The following is a 23,636-nucleotide window of genomic DNA, read 5'->3' on the forward strand; positions in this document are numbered from 1 at the left end:
TGCAAAACAAAAAATGATAATAAATAAATAAAAATGGTTTAATTGTTTAATTTCAACTGCCCTAGATCCCCTTGCACAGGACCAGTAGTCTAGGGGGCCCCATCACTTGGGACCCACCATTGAATGAGTCCCAACTTAAGCATCCATTAAATAGTTCATTTGGCTCGGTTTGGAAAGAATACAAATACAAATATGTACAGTACAAACAAATACAAAATACACGGTTTTTCACTCTACATATTTGTATTTGTACTCCTTCCAAGCTGAGCCTTTGTTTCTAAATTTGATGTCTATCCAAGAATGGGTGTTCAATCATTTTAACTGCTACATATACCCATTTAAAAGAGTTAAAAATCTTCTGTTGCAAAGAGCATTAACAAGTGCTCTGAAGAAATTGGATTATGGGTGATAAAGAGATCTAATGGGAGGCAAAGATACAACATAACAATTCATGAGCAAATGGCATTGTTTCTGCAAGGGCTCTTTGCAACATTATCTAAAAAATTGCAAACCAATGGAAGAAATGCCATGTGTTTCTTTTCTTTTCTTCTTTTTAGAAGCCTTACGGTAATTCAGAACTACATGTGGGAATGCTAACCAAAGCTATAAGAGAATACACGTGCAAGCTCTTAATGATTTCTTTATATTTCGTCTTCCTCAAAGGGATCTCGCTCAGGGTAGTCACCAACCTGAAAAATGCACAAGCAACCCAGTATCGATAAGGACTTGATCAACATAATGAATAGATTTTGCTTAAAAACACAGCAACGACATTACTTATCAAAAAAGACATTAATAAGAACAAGGAGCAAGGTATTTTTGGCAATAATTTATTCCACAGACAAAGGATGAGGCGAACTGTTGCCCTACTTGACCCAATCAGGAAATGGAAAACTGTTGCACTCCTTCCTCTCCCCCAAAAAACAAAACAAAACACACATAAATATCATCAGTAAAGAAATTCCCTATGAATGCATCCATAAGAGAAGGTCATACACAGACCTTTACTTTGTCTGGCCTCATCATTACACCATGAAGTGGAGGGCACTCAAAGTAACGTTTTCCTTTCACCCTACAATAGAGCACCATACAGACTGTCATATACATTTACAATGACATAATCTATCCATTCAAGAAAAAAAAATAAAGTTGACATAACCATCAAAATACTATAATATTCATTGCTCTCACAACTCACAACCACAATAAAGCACTCTCACTAACCTAGATCAAGAAATGTATTTTTAGCAGCACCTAGGAAACTTTAAGTTCAATACATTTCATGAAACTATGGATAAACTTTATGATTTTTTTGATCAATAACAATAAGCTTTATTAAAGATAAGAAATTTTAATTACAAGAGAGGGGAAGGTAAAAAGTTTGAATTCCCCGTCAGAAAATTACAAAGAAAGAGGAATTAGATATTAGCCCATCAGCCAGTGAGTTGGCATTTCTTTTCACCCAGCTGTACTTCACCTCAATGTCCCTGGTAAGCCATTTGAATTTTTTTTCCTTTCATTGCTATAGCTCCACATGCTACTGTTGTCTTCCTTTAGTCATCTAACCACCACCTCCAAATCACCTTTATAATTTTTATAAGGATCATTATTCATTACTACAAGAGAAAGAAAAGGCAGAAATAGGGAGAGAGACCACACCAGTAAACCCAAAACCACACTAACCAACCCAACCAAGGAAGAAAAAAAGGGTGCATCAGAAAAAATTAGAGGATGCACATACAGGCCCCTTTACTCATAGCACAGCTCCCAAGATGAATTCCACCCAAGATCCAACCCAAATATGAGTCTATGACAAAAAGTTAAACAGAACAAATCATGATGGGCCTAATGCATGTCCTCTACATTTTTCAGGGTTACAAGATCGTAAAGAATATAGCAAGATCAACAGGCCATGATGCTATGAAACTCATCATCATCATCTAAAGCCCTTTCCCAACTATATGGGGTTGACTACATGAATCCTGTTTCGCTATTCTGTTCTGTTCAGTGTCCCATGATGCTATAAAACTACATTATAAAATTGCTAACTAGGTTGAAACAAAATGAACCTTCATATACTTGTATATCTCTAACTAGGTTGTCAGCTGAGCTTGGGATTGTTTTTAATTTAGTTCTATCCCTATCCATATTGCTGAAGTGGGTTGTCAGTAGCATTAGCAAGCAGAATATATAAAAGAAGGGTAAAGAATCCGAATTACATGAAATAACAATTATGGTCGATAATTGTTTTATTTTCTGATGAGGACCAACAGTATTAAGGAAAATATGACGGAAAGCGAGTTCAAAGTAGTGGGAAGGTGGAGAAAGGAAGTTTCGTTTGAAGTAAAGCTATACAAACTAGAAGAAGTGAAAACAAGGTCTCTGGTGTTCCTGAAGATAAGAGAAGAAAAAAGAGACAACATCTCCAAAAGGAGGTAGCAGCTTGGCTGAAAGGCTTCCTGGACATAGCTTTAGTTTCAAGGAAATCACGGGCCTGGAAGAACTCAATCAAAATCAACGGAAAGGTATTCCTATCTGAACTTTGTTTCAATAGGAAGGGCTGATTCGCAACTGTCTAAGAATGGTCCAGCGAAGGTAGAAGACAAATGATTTGTATCCCCATGGGAAAACAGAGTAAGGGGTGGATGCTGTTCGTAAGGGAGTTGCAGAACTTTCTATGGAGAAATGAAAACAGACCAAGAGATATCCAACCCAACCAAGCACCGGAAAATCAACCACATCCAGATGGTGAAAAGGATGTTGCAGAGAGTGAAGATCAAACCTACCAGAACTGGTGCAAAAAATATGTGATACTTGCAAACAAAAGAGTAGGTAGTTGGGGCTGTGTTGCAGAGGAGATTAAACGAAAGCTGAAAGTGGGAGGACGCTTCGATCTTCGACTGTTTCAAGAAGATAAGGCGCTTCTAGAGCTAGAAGTTGACAATCTGGTGGAAGAAATAGATGCATTTCCTATTCAGACTTCTGAAGGAGTAAAGGTGATCAGTCAGTGGTGTCCGAATGCAAATCGTGTAGATCAGACAAATTTTCTGACTCAAAGTGCTAGGGCTCCCATTTCATCTTCGGTCCCTTGCAAACTTCAAGAAAATCGCAGCTCTGTGCAGAGGAGTCATGGAAGAATTGGACTTGTCCAATCTCAGTGCAGCTTTGATGAAATTGGAAGGAGTTAAAAAAGAGTCAATACCAAGAACAGTCAAGTTGGAACTAGGTGAAACGCATGAGGTAGTCTGGTTGCTGTCGTCGGTGGAGGAGAGACTTTGTAGAAGCCTGTGGGAGGTAGAAGACGATGACACGGCAAAGGTCAAGGAAAGGGAAAACATTAAGGAGAAGTCTGACCGTCTTTACAAAGAGTAGACTAATGGGCAGACTGTAGAATAGAAAGAGGACGGTCAGAATTATAAAGAGGGACTAGAATCTGGGCCATCCATCTCAGATCAAGGGGCTACCAAAAGGTCCTATGCTGAAGTGGCAGCTGGAGGGGGCAGCAATAAAGGATATAATTTGGAAAGAGCGCCAAAACTTGGCCCAGGGGTTAAACCGGTTGAACCAGACAACCCAACACCAACTTATAACCTAAACAGGTCATGTGACCACTTAAAAATGCATGTGAGCGGGCCGGCCCAAAGGCTTGAGGACGATTGTTGGGGTCTATCATCGTCCAAATCGACCCCTGCAACCTCCTCTGTTGCAGCCAGTTGTGAAAACGAACTCCACAACCCCAGACAAGCCGAACCCAAAATTTAACAGGCCCGAGCGTGAAGACTTTGAGGAAGAAGATGATTGGGAAGACCCAAGGCAAGATGATGTTTGGAATGACGAAAGTAGCATTAGAAGTGCCTCATCCACAAAAACTTACAATATGTGGAACGATGAGCTAATAGGAATGCAGATATTGTTTGAAGAACCCTCTAGTTCCTCCTTGTTGGCCCCAAAAGAAGAAACAGGGTTAAGACCTGCCTCAATCTCTAAGGTGGGCCTAGATGTAGCCGACAGTGGTCCAGGAGAAATACCAAGGGAGACATAAGTTCAGGATATTCAAGACAGAGAATCGGATATTAGTACTATCCGAAGCAAAGATACACAAGAGGAACAGAATTTAGATGCTATCCCAGTTTTACCTGCCAAGGACTCACTCACCGGGTTTTGATCGAAGGAATGATTTGGACTTGTCAAATCAGGGAACCCCTACACTTTTATCTCCTATTCCGTCTTTTATTCCTTTGCCTCCTTCTAAAGAGGTTTCTAACTTATGCTCGGCTACCTGTGCAGTTCCTGTCCGATCCCCACCTGCTATGGAACTCCCAATCCGAAGTGCCAGAGTCTTGGACCCAAGGAACCCGGTGGTTGATAGAGTAGACGAAGAGAGGGCTAGAGTTGTATCTTTAATCCTGGAAGTTCTAGCTGACCCAACCTTAGGTTTAGATTGTGTTGATGCTAGCCTAAACCAACCCACTACCCAAACAAACCCAACCCAGAACGAGACCCTGGAGGGAACAAAGGAAGGCAGGCAGGAGGGGAAGGAGGGCTTATAAGGAGCTAGGATGGTTGGTATAAAGGCAGAAGGAAAGAAAGTTTACCTGAGAAAGAAGAGTAAGCAAAGGAAAAGAGAAGTGAATCAGTCCTCTAAAACTGATATAAACTTGATTAAAATTAGAGAGAAAAGTAGAAGAAAAGTAGAGGACAGCAGTACAAAGGAAGAAGATGGAGAAAAGAAGATGAAGAAGAAGAGTTCGATAATCTCCTCTCTCCCCTCTCTAATTCTTTTGTTAATCTTCATTCATTAAGCTAATTACAAGTATGCCTTTAAGTGGGCGGCCAGCTAAGAAAAAACTTAGAGTAAGCTTATAAAAAATAAATAACAGGCCCATTACCAAACAAATAAATAACACGCTACAAGAATAAAAAAATAGATACTAGGGCCCATTCGGCCCAGTCTCTCTACACTCCCCCTCAAGCTGAGCATAGATGTCAATCATGCCCAACTTGCTTATATAGTGTGTCAACTTCCCTCTTGGATCCTGTTAGCGTAGGGGTATTTCTGTCTCTTTACTTAGATTAATGTTGTGTTGGAACTAGTGCTCCTAACTTAAATAAGGGTGCATATGTCTTTTCAATCAGTTTTAATAATATAAGTTTTGTCTGGCCGACTGGGAGAAGGTTAGGTTGACACTTCCAGTTCGAACCAGAATTTCCCCCTCTCTCTTTCTCTCTTTCTTCCACCTTTCTACCTCTTTCTACCTAACCGATCTCAGACAGATAAAATTCTAAGGCAGGCCGAATCATAACAGATCCCTGGTCAAAACATTAGCCAACTGTTCTTCTGAGGCAATAAATGGCAAGCAAACTTCTCTTGAGGAAACTCTTTCCTGTATAAAATGTCTATCAACCTAAGTGTGCTTAGTTACGTCATGTTGAACAGGATTATGTGCAATGTTTGATAGCTGTCTGATTATCACAGTAGAGCATCATTGGCTTTTCATAGTCAACTCCCAATTCTTCTAAAAGTGATCGCAGCCACAGTAATTCTGACACACCATGTGCCATTGCCCTGTATTCTGCTTCAATAGAGGATCTAGCAACTACAGATTGTTTCTTACTCCTCCATGAAACAATGTTCTCTGCCACCAAAGCATAATATCCCGAGGTGGATTTCCTATTGTTACGAAATCATAGGTTGTAAATATGTAGTATTAGCCCAATTAGGAATAGCTTGCTTATAGGAATTATTCTTTCTTTGATTTTCTTCCTATTTTAGTATCTACAAGGCTGTATGATTTTCTTCCTTTTTTGTATCTGCAAGGCTGTATGACTTTCTTCCTTTTTTGTACATGCAAGGATGTATGATTTTCTTCCTATTTAGTATCTACAAGGTTATATATATATGTACTATTTTCTCAATTAAAAGATATTAATTTATTCCAATTCTTGTTCTATCACATGGTATCAGAGCTGGAGACACCAATTCCAGTTTGAAACTAATTTCTGGTTTTCTTACCTCTGCTGCCCAAATGAGCAGCTTTGAATTCTTTACATTGCCCAAGTGAGCAGTAGCTGCGATCTCTAGGTCACCCATTCCGAGTGACATCTGCATCTCACCGCCCCTACCAGTGGAAGCGGAATCCTAGATCGGCCTACCCACCTTCATCGGTCTCTTTTCCGACGATCGCCTCAGCCTCGGTGTTACTCCTATGGTGTTTGTTTGCCCATCAGGAAAGTCTTTCCTCTCTGTTCTTTTTTTATACAGTTGATATTTTGGTGCTGCCAATTGTGGTTTCTTGCTGTTTGGGTGTTGCATCTACTGTCAATTCTGTTTAAGTGTGTTTCATTGGCTTTGCTGGTTGTTAAAAGTTTATTTTCCTGTGTTTATGATGGTGGTTGAACAAAAGAACTTGGCTATGCCTAGTGTTATCCCCATTCTGTCTAAAATCACTGAATAAAAACTAAACGGAACTAATTATTTAGACTGGAGTAAGACTGTTTGTTTGTATTTATGGAATATCTCTAAGGACAACCATCTGACTAAGGACCCTCCTACTGATGAGACTCACACTGAATAGCTAAGATTGATGCTCAATTGTTTTTGCAAATCCTCAATTCTATTGAGAATGAGTACGTCGGTCATGTCTCTCACTGTGAGTTTGTAAAAGAACTAATGGAATATTTGGCTTTTCTGTTCTTTGGTAAAGAAAATATTTCCCGCATTTTTTATGTTTGCAAGACATTTTATCGGGCTGAACAATAGGATCAGTCTCTTCAGACCTATTTCATGAATTTCAAACGCACTTATGAGGAATTGAACGCCTTGTTACCTTTCAGTACTGATATCAAAGTTCAGCAGATTCAACGTGAACAATAGGATAAGTCTCTTCAGACCTATTTCATGAATTTCAAACGCACTTATGAGGAATTGAACGCCTTGTTACCTTTCAGTACTGATATGAGTTTTCTGGCTGGCCTTAATCCTCAATTTGATGGTGCTAAGTCACAGATTCTGTCTAATCCTAAGATTACCTTTTTAAAAGAGGTCTTTACTAGGGTCCTTCGTACAGATATTGGTTCCCATACCTCACCTGTACAACAACCTAGTGCACTTGTCAGTCAGAATAGTGGATCAATTGGCCGGTCTTGTTCTCAGAATAGTAGCAAAGGTGGCAGTAATAGTGGTCGGAATGCTGGAACTCAGGCCACAGGGGGGAGTAGTTTGCTACTATTGTCATGAACCAGGACACACTAAAAGGACTTGCCAGAAATTGCTAAAGAAAAGCCAAAAGTCTTCTGGGTCTCAGTCAGCTCATGTTGTAACTACGAGTGATGCTCAACATCCATCGTCGGATCAGACCATTACAATTTCTGCAAATGAGTATGCAAAATTTACCCAATATCAAGAGGCATTAAAGAAATCCTCTTAGTCCATCATTGCCCTTGCTGAGTCAGGTAAAACCAATACATGTCTTTTTTCTTCTTCCTCTCAGTGGGTCATTGATTCTGGTGCAGCAGATCATACGACAGGTAATCCTAGTCTCTTTTCCACTTTCCAATCACACACTTTTCCTTCTTCAATCACCTTAGCAGATGGTTCTATTTCTTTTGTCCTTGGTTCTGGCACTATCAATCCCACACCAACACTTTCTTTGTCATCCGTATGGAGTTTATCAAAATTTTCTTTTAATTTGGTATTTGTTAGCAAACTCACTCATACTCTTAACTGGTGTATCTCATTCTTTCCTGATCATTGTCTGTTTCAGGATCTTATGACGAAGAGGATTATTGGTAAAGGACGAGAAACGGGAGGTCTATACATTTTGGATACCCAGGAACCTTAGACCATTGTCTGTTCCAGTACTTTATCTCCTTTTGAAGCTCATTGTCGGTTGGGGCATCCATCTTTACCTTTGTTAAAGAAGCTATCTCCTCAGTTTCATGATGTATCTTCTTTAGATTGTGAGTCTTGTCAGTTTGCAAAGCATCATTGTCTATCGTCTGTTTCTCGAGTTAATAAAAGGGCTAGTCATGCTTTTGAGTTAGTACATTCAGATGTTTGGGGACCTTGTCCTATTATGTCTAAAACTGGATTTCGATATTTTGTTACCTTTGTGGATGATTTTTCTCGTATGACTTGGCTTTATTTAATGAAATCTCGTTCTGAGTTGCTTTCACATTTTAAAACCTTTTGTGCTGAAATAAAAACCCAGTTTGATGTGTTTGTACAAACATTGCGAAGTGATAATGCCAAAGAATATTTCTCTGATTCCTTCTAGACTTACATGGCTCAGAATGGAATTCTCCATCAATCATCTTGTGTTGATACTCCATCTCAAAATGGAGTGGTTGAAAGAAAAAATAGACATCTTCTTGAAATTGCCAGGGCTCTTTTATTTCAAACACATGTTCCTAAACAGTTTTGCGCTGATGTTTCTACGTGTTTTTTGATTAATCACATGCCTTCCATTGTTCTAAATGATCAGATCCCTTATAAGATTTTGTTTCCTAATAAATCTGTGTTTCCTATTGAACCTCGTATCTTTGGAAGTTCTTGTTTTGTTCATGATGTTCATCCGCAGGTTTCCAAATTGGACCCCAAATCATTAAAATGTCTTCCTGGGATACTCTCGTCTCCAAAAAGGGTACAAGTGTTTTTCTCCTCTCTTGAACAGGTATCTTGTGTCAGCTGATGTTACATTCCATGAACATCTTCCTTTCTTTACTGCTCCATCTACACCTGTGTGTCCACAAGAGGATGATGATCTACTAGTGTATCATATCACCAATCCAGATGCTAGTGTTGTTCCAATACCCCCACCACCACCTTCTCAACCAAAACTACCTATTACTCAAGTCTATTCTCAATGACCTAATCCTCCTGTGACAAGTCCGACACCGATCTCTTCTTCATCATCGGATCCAATGCCCAGTGATATTGATCTACCTATTGCTCTTCAGAAAGGTAAACGTCAGTGTACTTATCCAATTTCCTCTTATGTTACCTATGATCGTTTGTCCTCTACTTCTTGTTCGTTTGTTGCCTCTCTTGATTCTGTAGGAATTCCCAAAACTGCTCGCCAAGCTTTATCCCATCCTAGGTGGCATGATGCCATGCTTGAGGAAATGAGTGCCTTGACTAAGAATGGTACTTGGGATTTGGTCGATTTACCTGCTGGTAAGAAAGCGGTTGGATGCAAGTGGGTCTTTGCAGTCAAATTTAATTCTGATGGATCAGTGGCCCGCCTAAAGGCTCGCCTGGTCGCCAAAGGCTATGCACAGACATATGGACTATTCTGATACTTTCTCCCCTATAGCAAATTTGACTTCAGTTTGATTATTTATTTCTCTGGCAGCTACATATGATTGGCCACTTTACCAGCTTGATATTAAAAATGCTTTCTTGCATGGAGTTCTTCAGGAGGAGGTTTATATGGAGCAACCACCTGGGTTTGATGCTCAAGGGGAGTCTGGGAAAGTTTGTCGTCTTTGAAAATCGTTGTATGGACTAAAACAGAATCCTCGAGCTTGGTTTGGAAAATTCAGTCAAGCAGTAGAGGTTTGGGATGAGGAAGTGCAAATCTGACCATACTGCTTCCTATAAGCAGTCCACATTTGGCATCATTCTACTTGTTGTATATGTAGACGATATTGTTATCAATGGGAGTGACACGAAGGGAATCTCATCCTTGAAATCCTTCTTGCAGAGCCAGTTCAATACTAAAGATTTGGGGCACCTAAAATACTTCTTGGGGATTGAGGTGGCAAGGAGTAAAAGAGGCATTTTCCTGTCTCAGAGGAAGTATGTTTTGGACCTGTTAACAGAAACTGGGAAACTGGGAGTCAAACCATGCAGTACTCCAATGCTTCCTAACCAGCAATTCACAAAGGATGGAGATGCTTTTGATGATCCTGAACGATATAGAAGATTAGTTGGAAAGTTGAACTATCTCACAGTGACTCGTCCTGACAATGCTTACTCAGTTAGTATTGTAAGTCAATTTATGTCCTCTCCTACAGTGCATCATTGGGAAGCCTTAGAACAAATCTTGTGTTACTTGAAAGGAGCTCCTGGACGGGGGATACTGTATCGGAATCATGGCCACAGTAATATTGAATATTTTTCTGATGCGGACTAGGCAAGTTCCAAGATTGATCGAAGGTCCACTACTGGCTATTGTGTTTTTGTTGGTGGTAATTTGGTTTCGTGGAAGAGTAAGAAGCAAAATGTGGTGTTGCGATCTAGTGCAGAATCCGAGTAGAGAGCAATGGCACAAGCTTCGTGTGAGGTTATGTGGATTTCTCAACTCTTAACTGAGGTCGGTCTTAAAGTCTCAGTTCCAGCGAAGCTATGGTGCGATAATCAAGTTGCGATTCATATTGCTTCGAATCCAGTTTTTCATGAACGAACTAAACATATTGAGATAGACTGTCATTTCGTTCATGAGAAAATTCAACAAAACTTGATCTCTACAGCATATGTGAAGACTGGAGAGCAGTTGGGAGATATCTTTATAAAAGCTCTTAATGGATCTCGGATTTCTTATATTTGTAACAAGATGGGCATGATTGACATCTATGCTCCATCTTGAGGGGGAGTTTTACAAATTATAGGATGTAAATATGTAGTATAGGAATAGCTTGATTATATGAATTATTCTTTCTTTGATTTTCTTCCTATTTTAGTATCTACAAGGCTGTATGATTTTCTTCCTTTTTTGTATCTGCAAGGCTGTATGATTTTCTTCCTTTTTAGTATCTACAAGGCTGTATATATATGTACTATTTTCTCAATTGAAAGATATCAATTTCTTCCTATTCTTGTTCTATCACACCTATCATCAATACATCCAACCCAATCAGCATCAATGTATGCCTCCAACTTCATGTGTTCATGTTTGGCAAATAAAATACATTTCCCTGGAGTACCTTTCAAGTAACACGGAACTCTTTCTACAACAACTAAATGTGTATCTTTAGGAGAATGCATAAACTGACTAATAACACTCGCTACATAAGAAATATCCGGCCGAGTCATGCAGAGATATAATAACTTCCCAAGCAGCCTCTAAAACACTCTTCTATCAAATAAAAGTTCACCATCTGTAGCATAAAGCTTATGATTGGGATTGATAGGGGTGGATGTCGGATTAGCACCAAATTTACCAGTCTCTACAAGGAGGTCATGAACATACTTGCGTTGAGAAATGAAGACACCATCCTTAGATCTAGCAACTTCAATTCCCAAAAAAATACCTGAGATCTCCTAAATCCTTGATCTCAAATTCAAAGTTAAGAAACTTTTTGAGTTTACTGACCTCCTAGGTGTCATTACCCGTGACCACGATGTCATCAACATAAACAATCAAAAAAGTCACCAAAGAGTTGTTTCTTTTCAAGAATAAGGTATGGTCAGATTGAGTTTGTGTGTAACCAAATGAGACAATAGCTACCTTGAATCTCTCAAACCAGGCCCGAGGGGACTGTTTGAGACCATAAATGGACTTCTACAAATTACATACCTTCCATTGCATTTCCTTTCCATACACTCCCGGAGGCAAAGACATATAGACCTTTTCATGTAGATCTCCATTCAAGAAGGCATTTTTAACATCAAACTAGTGGAGAGGCCAATCAAAAGTAGCTAGGGACAACAAAACCCGAACTAAGGTCATCTTGGCCACAAGAGCAAAAGTCTCAAGATAGTCAATACCATACATCTCAGTGTAGCCTTTAGCAACCAATCTGACCTTAAACCTCTCAATAGAGCCATTAGAATGATATTTAATGGTTGTTAGAGTTCACAAAACAGAGGTATTTTGGTCATTTGGTTTTATCTATTTGAGAGTGAAAGGTTTGTTTTATTCAAGTTTAAGTTGTGTGTCCCATCACTTATGAGGGACAATATTGTCTTTCTTGTAACTAAGTTTATTTGAAATAAATACAAGTGGGTCGACTAGAGAGGTGAGATTTTCCTCTATTGGCCGAACCCTTCTCCTTCATCTTCTTCTTCTTCTCTTCTTTTTCTTCTTCCTCTTCTTCTTCTCTACTTCAACCTAGAACTGAATAGGTTTTCGCAATGGCAAATACCCATTTACAACCCACTAATTTGGCGGTTCCCTCCCTTCTGGCAAATCCACAATATCCCAGGTATGGTTCTTAACTTCTTATGCAAAGCATCCAGTTCAGCCATCATAGCATCCCTCCATTCAGGTTTAGATAGGGCTTCTGGTACTGACCTGGGTATCACATGGGAAGAAACAGAAACAAGAAAAGAGTAATAGGTAAGTGATAGAAGGCTATAGGACAGGTGTTTAGAGATGCAATGGGCTATACACTTCCTCTTGCCTTTTGCGAAGAGCAATAGAAAGATCAAGGTCTAGGATGGAAGTAGATGGGTCAGAGGAAGGTTGACATGTTACCTCAGTAATGATGGGAGGAGCAAGAGGCACTTCTACAGGAGTGGAAACAACTTGCCTATGCCTAAATTTGTTTCTTTGGTACCACCTTTGGCGAATAGGGTGTGAGGGAATTATAGGACGATGAGGTGGAGGAGTAGGAATACTCGAGGTAGTCACAATGGGAGAAGAGGACAATTCAACAGATGACTCAAAAGAAACAGGAAGAGGAACTACTGGAGACATAGCAAAGGGCTCCTCAGATTACTCCCCCTCAGGAGCAATACTAAAGAAAGGAGTAGACTCAACAAATGTGACATCCCGAGAGACAAAGTGGGTGCCACTGACCATATCAAAATAGCAATGTCCCTTCTTTGTGGAAGCATATCCTAGAAAAACACACTTACGAGCCTTAGGTTCAAATTTGTGCCTTTGATGGCTGTGAACATGTACATAGCAGGTGCATCCAAAAACACGGAGGAAAAGAAGAGAACCTCATCCGGAAAAAGAAGGCTAAAGGGGGTTTTGAAGCTCAGAACCTAGGAAGGCATACGGTTAATAAAAAAGGTAGTAGTAAGGACAACATCTCCCCAAAATTTAATAGAGACATGGGATGCAATAATAAGGGATCTGGCAACCTCAACCACATGATGGTTCTTCCTTTCCGCCACTCCATTCTGCTGTGGAGTAATAGGAACAAAAACTTTGATGAATAACCCCAAAAGTTTCAAGGTAGGATGAGAGGTTCTTCTCAAAATACTCCTTAGCATTATCAGAACGGAATATTTTGATCCAAGTGTAAAACTAGGTAAGGATAAGTTTATGAAATTTTTGCACAATAGTTGGTACTTCATCTCGAGATCTCATGAGATAAATCCAAGTGTAACGAGAACAATCATCAATAAAAAGAATAAAGCACTTGTAACCCCATAGTAGGCAAATGATATGGCCCCCACACATCAAAGTGCACAATATGAAAAGGAGAAATGGATCTTTTATTGCTTACTGAATAAGATTGTTTACAATGCTTTGCAAGTTTACAAGACTCACAATGAAGACACGATAGAGACACTCCCTTGAAAATATTTGGAAACAAACGACTCGAAGCAGAAAAAGACAAATGACCAAACCGAAAATGACATAACATGACTCTATCAACAAACTCTAATAAAACCGACTCCAAAGCTACTCCATGAGGTGGTCCAAGAATCCTATCAAGTGTGTCTAGCAAGTATATTCCATTCGCCTCATGACCACTCCCAATCATTCTCTGAGATTTCAGGTCCTGAAAAACACAATGAGTAGGAAAGAAGGTTATGCCATAGTCATGGATTTAGTTAAGCTGCTAACAGATAAAAGATTTGTATTAAGTTTGGGGACATGAAGAACAGAGGATAAAATAAGGGTGCCAGAGCTCTTGATATCCCCCTTGCCAGAGATGGGAGCAAGAGACCCGTCAGTAAGAGATATTTTCTCTTTACCAGAGAAAAGGTGATATAAACAAAAATGGTTAGACAAGCTAGTCATATGGTCTGATGCACCATAATCAATGATCCAAGGGATTTTATGATTACCTGAAACAGAAGCATGGTTTGCAGAAGCACGAGTACCTCGGTGAGCAAATGCCACTGTAGAGACAGTGGCTTCCAAGTGATTTAACAGCCTTCCATACTTTTTAAAATCTGCCTTCATTGCTACCAACTATTCCATGGTTGACTTTTCTTCACTCTCCTTATTCCCTCCTTCAAGTACTATGGCAACATTAGCAATCTTAGGCTTTCCTATCTGACCAGTCTTCTTAAAATTGTTGTTGTTCTTAAACCTGTTTGGTAGAAGATCTGGATGAAGCTTCCAACAAGTGTCCTTAGTATGCCTTGGTTTCTTGTAGTATTCACATATCAGCTCTTTCTTTTCAGTTGGACCCTTTGGCTTTATTCCAGCATGTGCAAAGTGTTCTATAGGTGAACTTTGTAACTAAACCTACCGCCTACTCTCTTCACTGCTTACCATAGCATATGCCTTGGCAAGAGTTACCTCATCCTTGGCCAGAATATTCTGCTTAATAATGTCAAACTCAGGGTTGAGTCCTATAAGGAACTCATAGACCCTGTTTCGTTCCACCAACTTCCTAAAAGTCTCTGCATTCTTTTTTTTTTTATCAATAACAATGAATTTTATTAATAATTGAGAAATTAAGAAATTACATAGAAGAGGAGCTAAAGAATCTTAACTCCCTACTACACCAATGTACACCCAAACCATGAAACAGTTACAAAACAACCCAAAAAAGAGAGTTTCCGTTCATCCCTTGCCTAGCTAAACCATCTACCAATGAATTTGCACTTCTCTTTATCCATGTACAATGAACTTCAATGTCCTTAGTCAGCCACTTAAACTTCCTCATTTCATTGTTGTAAATCCAAAACTTAGAGTTGTCTTCTTTTAGCCAAATCACCACAATTTCAGAATCACCTTCTATGATCAATTTTTTAATATGCATGTCCTTGACCCTTTGAATCACTTCAAGAGCTCCTAGAATCTCAGTCCTTAAGGAATCTCCCACCCCAATTGGACTGGAATACATAGCTAACAGATTCACTTTTTCATCTCTTATCACTCCCCCTATTCCGGAGGGCCCTGGATTGCCCATGCTGCTGCCACTGAAATTCAGTTTGGTAAACTCGTGAGGTGGAGGTGTCCAGTAAGAACTTGGAGTCTTCTTAATTGAAGTTAAATTTGCAATCTCCTTCCAATTTCTTATCATCTCATCAACTGAGAAGTCTATAAACAATTCCAAAGTTTTCAACCAATGTATCACCTAATATGGATAGTCTCCAAGATTACTTTCAAGCTTCTCTCCTTATCTGAGAAAATCCGTGAGTTTCTATCCTCCCAAACAGTCCAACATCTAACACATCTCCACATGATCTTAGCTTTTCTGTTGGCTAGTGAGGCATGGAAGTGAATAAAGTTTGCACATTCAAAGGGGGGGATCACCTGCACCCAAACAAAGAAGTAAAACATTCGCAAATAACTTTAACAAACTGACAAGAAATTAGTAAATGGTATCTAGACTCACCATCAGATTTACAAAGGACACACCAGTGAGGAGACAAACAACTATTGGGTCTTTTTCTTTGAAGTAAGTCCCCTATATTAACTCTTTCCAGAAAGGCTTCCCAATAGAAACTCCCAACCTTTGGAGGTATAGGTTGACACCACACCTCTTTAACAGGGAAGGACAATCCAACAGAAGGGGGTAAAAGGGCCTTAAAGAAAGAAGCACAAGTGTAGGAACCCGAGGGAGTGAGAGTCCAAATTCTATTATTTGTCATTGTGGGTTCAAGGAAATCCTCATCAAGAATGGATAATAAGGCTGAAATACAGTTTAACTCTATGTCCTTGATATCTCTTCTCAAGCCCAAGTTCCAGCCGAATCCAAAAGGTGAATTAGAAGGTATAAGGAAGGAGGAAATTGGTTCCTTTTTAAGGGTAGAGATAGCAAAAAGGGCTGGAAATTGATCTTTCAAAGAGGAATCCCCAATCCAAACATGTTCCCAGAATTTAATGAGGTTGCCTAAGTGCAAATCATACCTGATCCAAGGAGAGAACAAGGGCAAAACAGCTTGAATAGCTTTCCAGGGAGATGCTCTTGAAGTCCTTGCTAGAATCCCATCCATTGTCTGCCACCCCATGAATACTCCCCACTATCTTAACCCAAAGTTTATCTTTCTCCAATGAAAATCTCCACAACCATTTCCCTAGTAGTGCTAGGTTCCTATTCCTTATGTTCCCAATTCCCAGACCTCCCTCCTTACTCCTACACACCACCTCCCACCTAACTCTGTGGTCCTTCTCCTCCCCCGGCTCGCACAAAAATCTCTCATTTTCCAGCTTATTAGCCACCCTAACTGAAAACCTAAAGACTGACAAAAAATAAACAAGAAGATTAGCAAGTGTGGACCTAATTAAAGTGATTCTCCCTCCAAGAGACATAGTTTTTCTTCCAGTTGGCAAGTCTCTTTTCAAATCTCTCCACAACAGGAGCACAAAAATCACCTTTTTGAGAATCATCTCCCAATGATAACCCAAGGTAGTTTAAGGGACAATTAAATACTACACATCCCAAAATGTTTGCACATTCACATACCTCCCCTTCCCCCATATTGACTCCAACTATACAAATTTTCTCAAAATTCACTTTAAGGTTTGACCTTTGCTCAAAAAGTTGTATAGTGAGCTTCAAGTTTCTAATCTTATTGATATCCCCTCCTTCACAAAACAGATTGTGTCATCTGCATATTGCAAATGTGTGAGTGGTATGTATCCTCTTCCAACTCTCCATCCTCTTATTAAATCCCTAGAATTTGGAGATTAGTCTCCCCAACACTTCTGCAACCAATGTAAACAAAAACGGGGATAGGGGGTCTCCATTCACCAAAGTGGAGTAATGGCAATTCCTAATGCAGCCCATCACCCATTTGCATCAAATGTCTCCAAACCCAAAGTTCATCATCACCTCCAGTGGGAAAGACCGACCAACTAAGTCATAAGCCTTTTCCAAATCTAATTTGCAAACCACCCCTCTTCTCATGGATCTCTTAAAATCCTCTAGACTCTCATTTGCTACAAGTATCTGATTTGTTATCAGCCTCCCCTTCACAAAAACTCCTTGATTATTTGCTATGATTGTTAGGAGCACCTTCCTAATTCTAATGGACAGCACCTTAATGATGATCTTATAAAGGCTATTAACTAAACTGATCGGCCTATAATCCTTTGGATGACTTGCACCACCATCAAATACCAACCTTAGGTCCTCTTTTAGTATCTCCCAACAATCCTAATAAAAAGCCACCATAAAACCATCTGGGCCTGGTGCATTTGGTCTATCCATTGAAAATACCGCCTCTTTTATCTCTTCCAAATCAAATTTCTTTTCCATCCACTCCTTATCTTTTATCTTTTAATGTTGGCCATTCCAAACCCTCAAGCCACACCCTATTATTTAGAGGCCTTCTAAATACAGACCTAAAATGATCTACAAAATGCTCCTGCAATCTCTCTTTGATTGGTAATTGTTACCTCTTCAATCTCCAAACCTGAAATAAAGTGTCTCCTTCTGCCACTTGCCATAGCATGAAAAAATTTAGCATTCCTATCCCCCTCTTTCAGCCATTTACATCTTGACTTCTACCTCCAACTTATTTCCTCCTGAAGAAGATAGTCCTCTAACTGTTTACGCAATTTCCATCTTTGTTCCTTATCCTTTATTGTTAGGCTGTCCCTCCCTTCTTTGCTACCCAAATCTTCAATTTGTTCAATCACACTCTGCTTTCTTTCCTCTAGTCTCCCAAACTCTAAAAGATTCCAATCCTTGATTCTAATTTTCAGAAATTGAAGCTTTTTGTGAAACCACATCCCACTCCACTCCATTGTTGGGTTGCTCTCTAACCACCACTCTTTAACTTTCTTAATGAATCCCGGGTGTCCTAACCACATGTTTTCAAATCTAAATGGAGAAGGACCTACATTTCTCACCTCCTCCTTACAAAGTACGATAGGCCAATGGTCGGAGGTCACCCTCGGAAGTGCTTTAGAGTTCAGATTCCCCCAATGTTCTTCCCAATCGTTTGAAAATAAAAATTTGTCCAACTTGGAGCAAATTGGATTGACTTGGAGATTAGACCAAGTATAACACCTATATAACAATGGGATCTCTGTAAGTTCAAAAGCATCAACAAATTGATTAAATCTCCTCATACTTGTGGTAGACCTCTGCTTAGGACTGTTTGTTTCTTTCTGATTACATTGAAGTCACCTCCTAAGCACCATGGCCCTTCCCACAAACCCCTTATGTCAGTCAGTTCTTCCCATAATTTTCACCTCTCTGTAATCATTCGGCCCATACACATTAGTTAGCACCCATTCAAATCCATCCTCCACTTGCCTAAATTTCAAGGAAACTGAAAATTGTCCTATCAATTGCTCCAAACTTACATCTACCTCATTCTTCTTTTAGTTTCCTGTAATAGTACCACATCTGGATCTATTTTCTTGATGGCCTTTTTTATTACTGCTCTCTTCCTTGCACTACCCAATCCCCTAACATTCCAACTTATGATCCTCATTAATCTTTATTCTCCACCCCTTACACCTGTTACCCTCACTTGTTTCCTTTCCTCCTTTCCCCTCTAACACCAAAACTTTTATCTCCTTCCACATCCTTCACCAGTCTTTCAACCTCACTCATTTTTCTCCTTTTAGTCTTAACTTCTTCTCTCTTTTTTTGTAAGAACTCTTTTAAATCATTTGGATCTTTCAATTTACACCCCAACTTCTATACAAATACTGCCACAGAGTCCTCACTGGTCAAGCTCTCTTTTGTCTGTCTTTCTATTTCTCTCCTCCTGACCTATGTCCCCACCTCTACCTTCTTCCTCCTGAGTTCCTTCTACACTAGACTCTTCTCCCCCTTCCTTCTGTAGGTTATTCTCCTCAACTTCATATATCGTGTTCTCAAAGTATTCCAAAGTTCTATTATTACTATTAGCTTCCTCTTCTCTTCCTACCTCTCTCTCCTGACCCTCCCTATCTTTGCTTCTATTTCTTCCATGTTCTTCTCCTATACAGGCTGCAACCTCTGGGAGGAATTATGTGTTGTCAAGGGCTTGTGGGATGGTCCGTGGTGTGTGGGGGGTGATTTTAATGTCATCAGATACTCAGGAGAATCAAACAACCTGAACCAGGGATTTCCTACTAGCATGAGGAAGTTCAATAGGCTAATTGATTCTCTGGAATTAAGAGACCCCCCCCCTTGCTTCAGGTGGACTATACTTGGTCAAACTTTCAATCCCCCCAACCTGCTCTAAACTGGACAGATTCTTCATATCTCCTGAGTGGGAAGAAATGTGGGGATCCTTGATAGCAAGAGGGTTACCTAGAGCTACTTCAGACCATTGCCCTATTTGTATTGAAAAAGAAATCCTAGGGGCAGGCCCTTCTCCTTTCAGGTTTGAGAATATGTGGTTTGAAGACCCTACATTTAAGATTAGGCTAAAGGAGTGGTGGGAGGCACTCAGGTTGAAAATGATAGGTTTCTCCCGGAAACTAAAGAGGCTAAAAGAAAAAATAAAAGACTGGAATAAAGCCCATTTTGGAAGGTTAGAAGAAATAAAAAATAACTTGGTGGGGAGGATTGAGGAGCTAGATAGGAAAGAGGCTCTCAAAGTTATTTCCGAAGAAGAAAGAGGGGAAAGATGGAATCAAAAGCAAAAACTGGAAGAGATATTATGAAAAGAGAAAATTTGTTGGAGACAGAAATCAAGGTGTCAGTGGCTTGTAGAGGGGGATGGAAACACTAAGTTTTTTCATTCTCTTGCAATTAAAAGGAGAAAGAACTTAATCCTTAGTGTGGAGGAGGAGGGACAAGTGGTAAGAGAAAATAAGAGGATTACAAGGATTTTCGTAAATCATTTTAAGGAAATTTTTGCAGGCCCGCAAGGAGTGTTGCCAGAATTGCCAAAGTTGGAAGGGGATGTTCTGTTAGAAGAGCAATCTCTTGCTTTAGAAAGGAGATTTTCTTTGCAAGAAATCAATGAAGCTATTTTTTCAATGGACAGATCTAAAGCCCCTGGGCCGGATGGTTTCTCCATGGCCTTCTATAAGAGTGTTGGGATATGGTGAAATCAGAAATCTTGGAAGTCTTTAACGAATTCTTCTCCAAAGGGGAGGTTTCACCAGGAGCAAATGCCACATTTATCACTTTGATTCCAAAGAAGAGGGAGGTCAAAACTCCTAAAGACTTTAGACCAATAAGCCCATTGGGAGTGTTTACAAAATTCTGTCAAAGGTCTTATCAGAAAGACTAAAAAAGGTGTTACCCTTGATCATCTCTCCTTTCCAAGGTGCTTTTGTAGAAGGAAGGCAGATTGTGGATCAAATCTTGGTGGCTAATGAATGCACTGTGGAAAGAAGAAATGGTAGAGAAAATGGGCTGGTTTGTAAAGTAGATCTAGGAAAAGCCTATGACTTGGTTAATTGGGAAGTCCTAAAAATATTAGAAAGACTAAGATTTGGAGCTAGAAGGAGGTCTTAGATTAAAGGATGTTTAAGTTCAGTACTCAATCCTAATCATGGTACAGCAAAGGACTTCTTCCTAGCTAGGAGACGAATTAGGCAAGGTGATCCCCTATCCCCATTCTTCTTTACCCTAGTCACAGAAGTGTTAAGTAGAATGGTGGCAAAAGCCGATGCTCAAGGCCTTAATAGAGGTTGGAGGGTAGGTAGAAATTGGGAGATTGTCACCCATCTCCAATTTGCAGATGACACTATCTTTTTTATAAAGGAAACAATGAGGAAGTGGTGGAAAATTTGAGGGTGCTGCTAAATAATTTTGTGGGAGTGACAAGGCTGAGGATAAATTGGACCAAAAGTGGAATTGTAGGAGCAATTTGGAGGAAGGAGAACTAATAAGATTTGCGGAGATCTTAGGGTGCGAAACCAGAAGCTGGCCTATTAGTTACTTGGGTCTACCCTTAGGAGGAAATCCTCGGTCAGTTGGGTTCTGGAAACCAGTTTTAGAAAGGTTTGATAAGAAGTTAGCCCTTTGGAAGAGGAATTATATTTCTTTGGGTGGAAGAATAAGCTTGCTTAGAACCACTCTGGCAAACCTCCCCACCTATTTCCTTTCAACCTTTAGAATCCCTTCTAGGGCAGCAAGGTGATTAGAGAAGTATATGGGAAATTTCCTTTGGGACCCAGGAGAGGAAAGGAAGGACCATTTGATTAAGTGGGAGCAGGTTAGCAAACCTAAGGAACAAGGGGATTTAGGAATTGGGAACATCCTTTTAAGGAACACAGCTCTACTAGGTAAGTGGCTTTGGAGGTTTCCCTTTGAGGGCGACAGACTATGGCACAAAGTGATTGAGAGCATTCATGGGGTGGATGGAAATAGCTGGGATGCAAAAGTTTCCCCTCACAGTTCTTCAACTTCTCCTTGGAAAGCAATTCATGAAATCTACCCTAGTTTCCTCAATTCCATCCGATTTGATGTGGGACAAGGTAATAAAATTCTGTTTTGGGAAGATTTATGGGTAAGGGAAACCCCACTTAAAGACCAATTTCCTATCTCTTTATGCTATCTAACCTCAAGGGGGAAGCTATATCCATTTTGGGAACACCGTGTCAAAACGGTGTGAATTGGAATTTGGGCTTTAGAAGGGGACTAAGGGAAAATGAGCGTGAGTCTTCAATCCAATTGCTAGACCTCCTAGGGCAAATCCACTTGGACCCTTCACTGGAAGACTAGAATTTGGGTAGGCTCTCCAAATGAAAGAAATTTGGTGCAAGCCTATTCCCCCGAAGATCCAAGCCTTCTGCTGGGAAATATTCCTTGGTAAGGTAAACACTTGCGATATGCTACAGAAAAGAAGGCCATACATTTGCCTTTCTCCTCATGTGTGCTCGTTGTGTAAGGAAAGTGGTGAGACCCTTTCTCATTTAATGATATCCTGTTCTTTTGTGACTCAAATTTGGGAATTCTTTTGTACTCCCTTGGCTGCAGGTGGGTTCCCCCTCAAGATGTGGCAAGACTCTTCAACCATGAATTCTTGAGACAGCGAAAGAAAAGAAGGATGGTAACATGGAAAGCAACAAAGGCAGCAATTTGCTGGGTAATATGGGAAGCGAGGAACGACAGAATTTTCTTGGAAAAAAGTAGAGCAATAGAGGAAGTGATTGATAGTATCAAGGTGAAAGCAGCCCATTAGGTAAAACCCTTGGATAGCTTTCAAGTCTTCTCAGCCACAAACATTCTAAGAACATGGTCAGAAGTAGCACACTCTTCGAGAGTAAGAGATAAAGTAAGGTTGGAGTGGAAACCACCAGAAGACAATAAAGTAAAACTGAATTTTGATTGGAGCTCCTTTGGAAATCCGGGCATCTTAGGAATAGGAGTATTAAGAAATTCTGAAAGGAGGATATTGGGTATATTCTCAGGACCGATTGGCACTGGAAACTCACTGAGGCTGAACTATTGGCATTACTACAAAGGTTAAAGCTAGCCAAACAGCTAAGATACAGACATGTTGAAGTGGAAGGGGATTCAAAAGTAGTAATTTCATGGGCAGCAAACAGCAGCCATACCGCATGGGCGTTTAAACATGTGATTAGGGAAGTGGAGAAGATTGCAAAGGAGGTTGAGGCTGAATTTAAATGGATCCAAAGAAGTGCAAATGGGCTAGATGACGGTTTAGCAAAACAGGGGGCATTGAGACAGCAATTATTTTGGGCTGCACTGTAATGAGGGATAGAATAGTGATTTAAGGGGGATCAATAGTCCCATCACCAAGTTGTATAAATTGTTTACAATCTGAATTTTAATAAAAAACATGTTTACTGATCAAAAAAATATAAGCAAGAGTTTGGAGACTCTCATACACGCCATCATGCTTCCCCAGTGGTTCATCATATTGAATTCCAACCCAAAAGCCTGGGGCAATATTTTCAGCTTTACCAACAAATTTTACAACTCCTCTTTTTTCTCCAGGTTCAACTTCGCATCTGTCTCCAACCTACATCAAGGAATTGCTTTTTGAATTATTATTTGAAGAAAAAATAACCATAAAAACACTGACGTAGACATTATTTTTGAGAAAATTTAACCAGGATTTATTAAAGGAAGAAGAGGTACATGAGAAGATGTACAAAGCAGGGGAAGAATCCCTACAAATTACAAAGGAGGAAGCTTGTTGCTATACAAATGCGCCGAATACACACCACATTTGGCTAATCCATATTATGCTAAAAATTAAAACATCTGCCCCCAGCATCAAATGTCATCTTTGTACAAAAATACATTCTGATAAGATTGAACAAAACACACTAACCATTATCTATTACAATATCAAAGACAATACCGTAAGTCTTAAGGCAAAAAAGGATCTTTCTGCATTAAAACATCCGAGAGAAGGAAGCAATATCAGCACACAGACTTCTAATGTTCCAATTTTCTCTTCAGGTATCCATTTATTTATTGCTACCCAAACATGGAAGGAAATTTACCAAAATGTTAATTCTACGTATGGAATGCATCCAGAAAAATCTTCATATATTTACTCTTTTTTTAATGAGCCTTCATACAATATTCTTTGGACTCTCAAAATCTTTCCCTATTTAACTTTAAAAAAAAATATATAAAAAAAAAGTTGCTCTGAAGAAAAGAATTTTGACTATTTGTCC

At 39.7% G+C, this 23,636-nt stretch overlaps 1 protein-coding gene across 13 annotated transcripts in view; it reads right to left on the bottom strand.

Moving 5' to 3' along the window:
- Nucleotides 1–23,636, bottom strand: part of EMB2804 (tubulin folding cofactor B) — a 61,590-nt gene that overhangs the window by 345 nt on the left and 37,609 nt on the right. For 4 of the 13 annotated variants that reach the window (XM_088953200.1, XM_088953198.1, XM_088953197.1 and 1 more), the window contains exons 6-9: nucleotides 22,836–22,969; nucleotides 1,003–1,072; nucleotides 871–905; nucleotides 567–689 (exon numbers count right to left, since the gene is read on the bottom strand). In XM_088953200.1, the coding sequence (XP_088809326.1) occupies nucleotides 567–689; nucleotides 871–905; nucleotides 1,003–1,072; nucleotides 22,836–22,969 (362 nt within the window). The remainder of the gene's footprint in view (nucleotides 1–566; nucleotides 690–870; nucleotides 906–1,002; nucleotides 1,073–22,835; nucleotides 22,970–23,636) is intronic. The other 9 variants (XM_088953203.1, XM_088953202.1, XM_088953201.1 and 6 more) reach the window with 3 other exon arrangements.

Source organism: Nelumbo lutea, chromosome 7, assembly GCF_056320005.1.
Source record: "Nelumbo lutea isolate HS-2025 chromosome 7, American lotus-T2T, whole genome shotgun sequence".
Lineage (NCBI taxonomy): Eukaryota > Viridiplantae > Streptophyta > Magnoliopsida > Proteales > Nelumbonaceae > Nelumbo > Nelumbo lutea.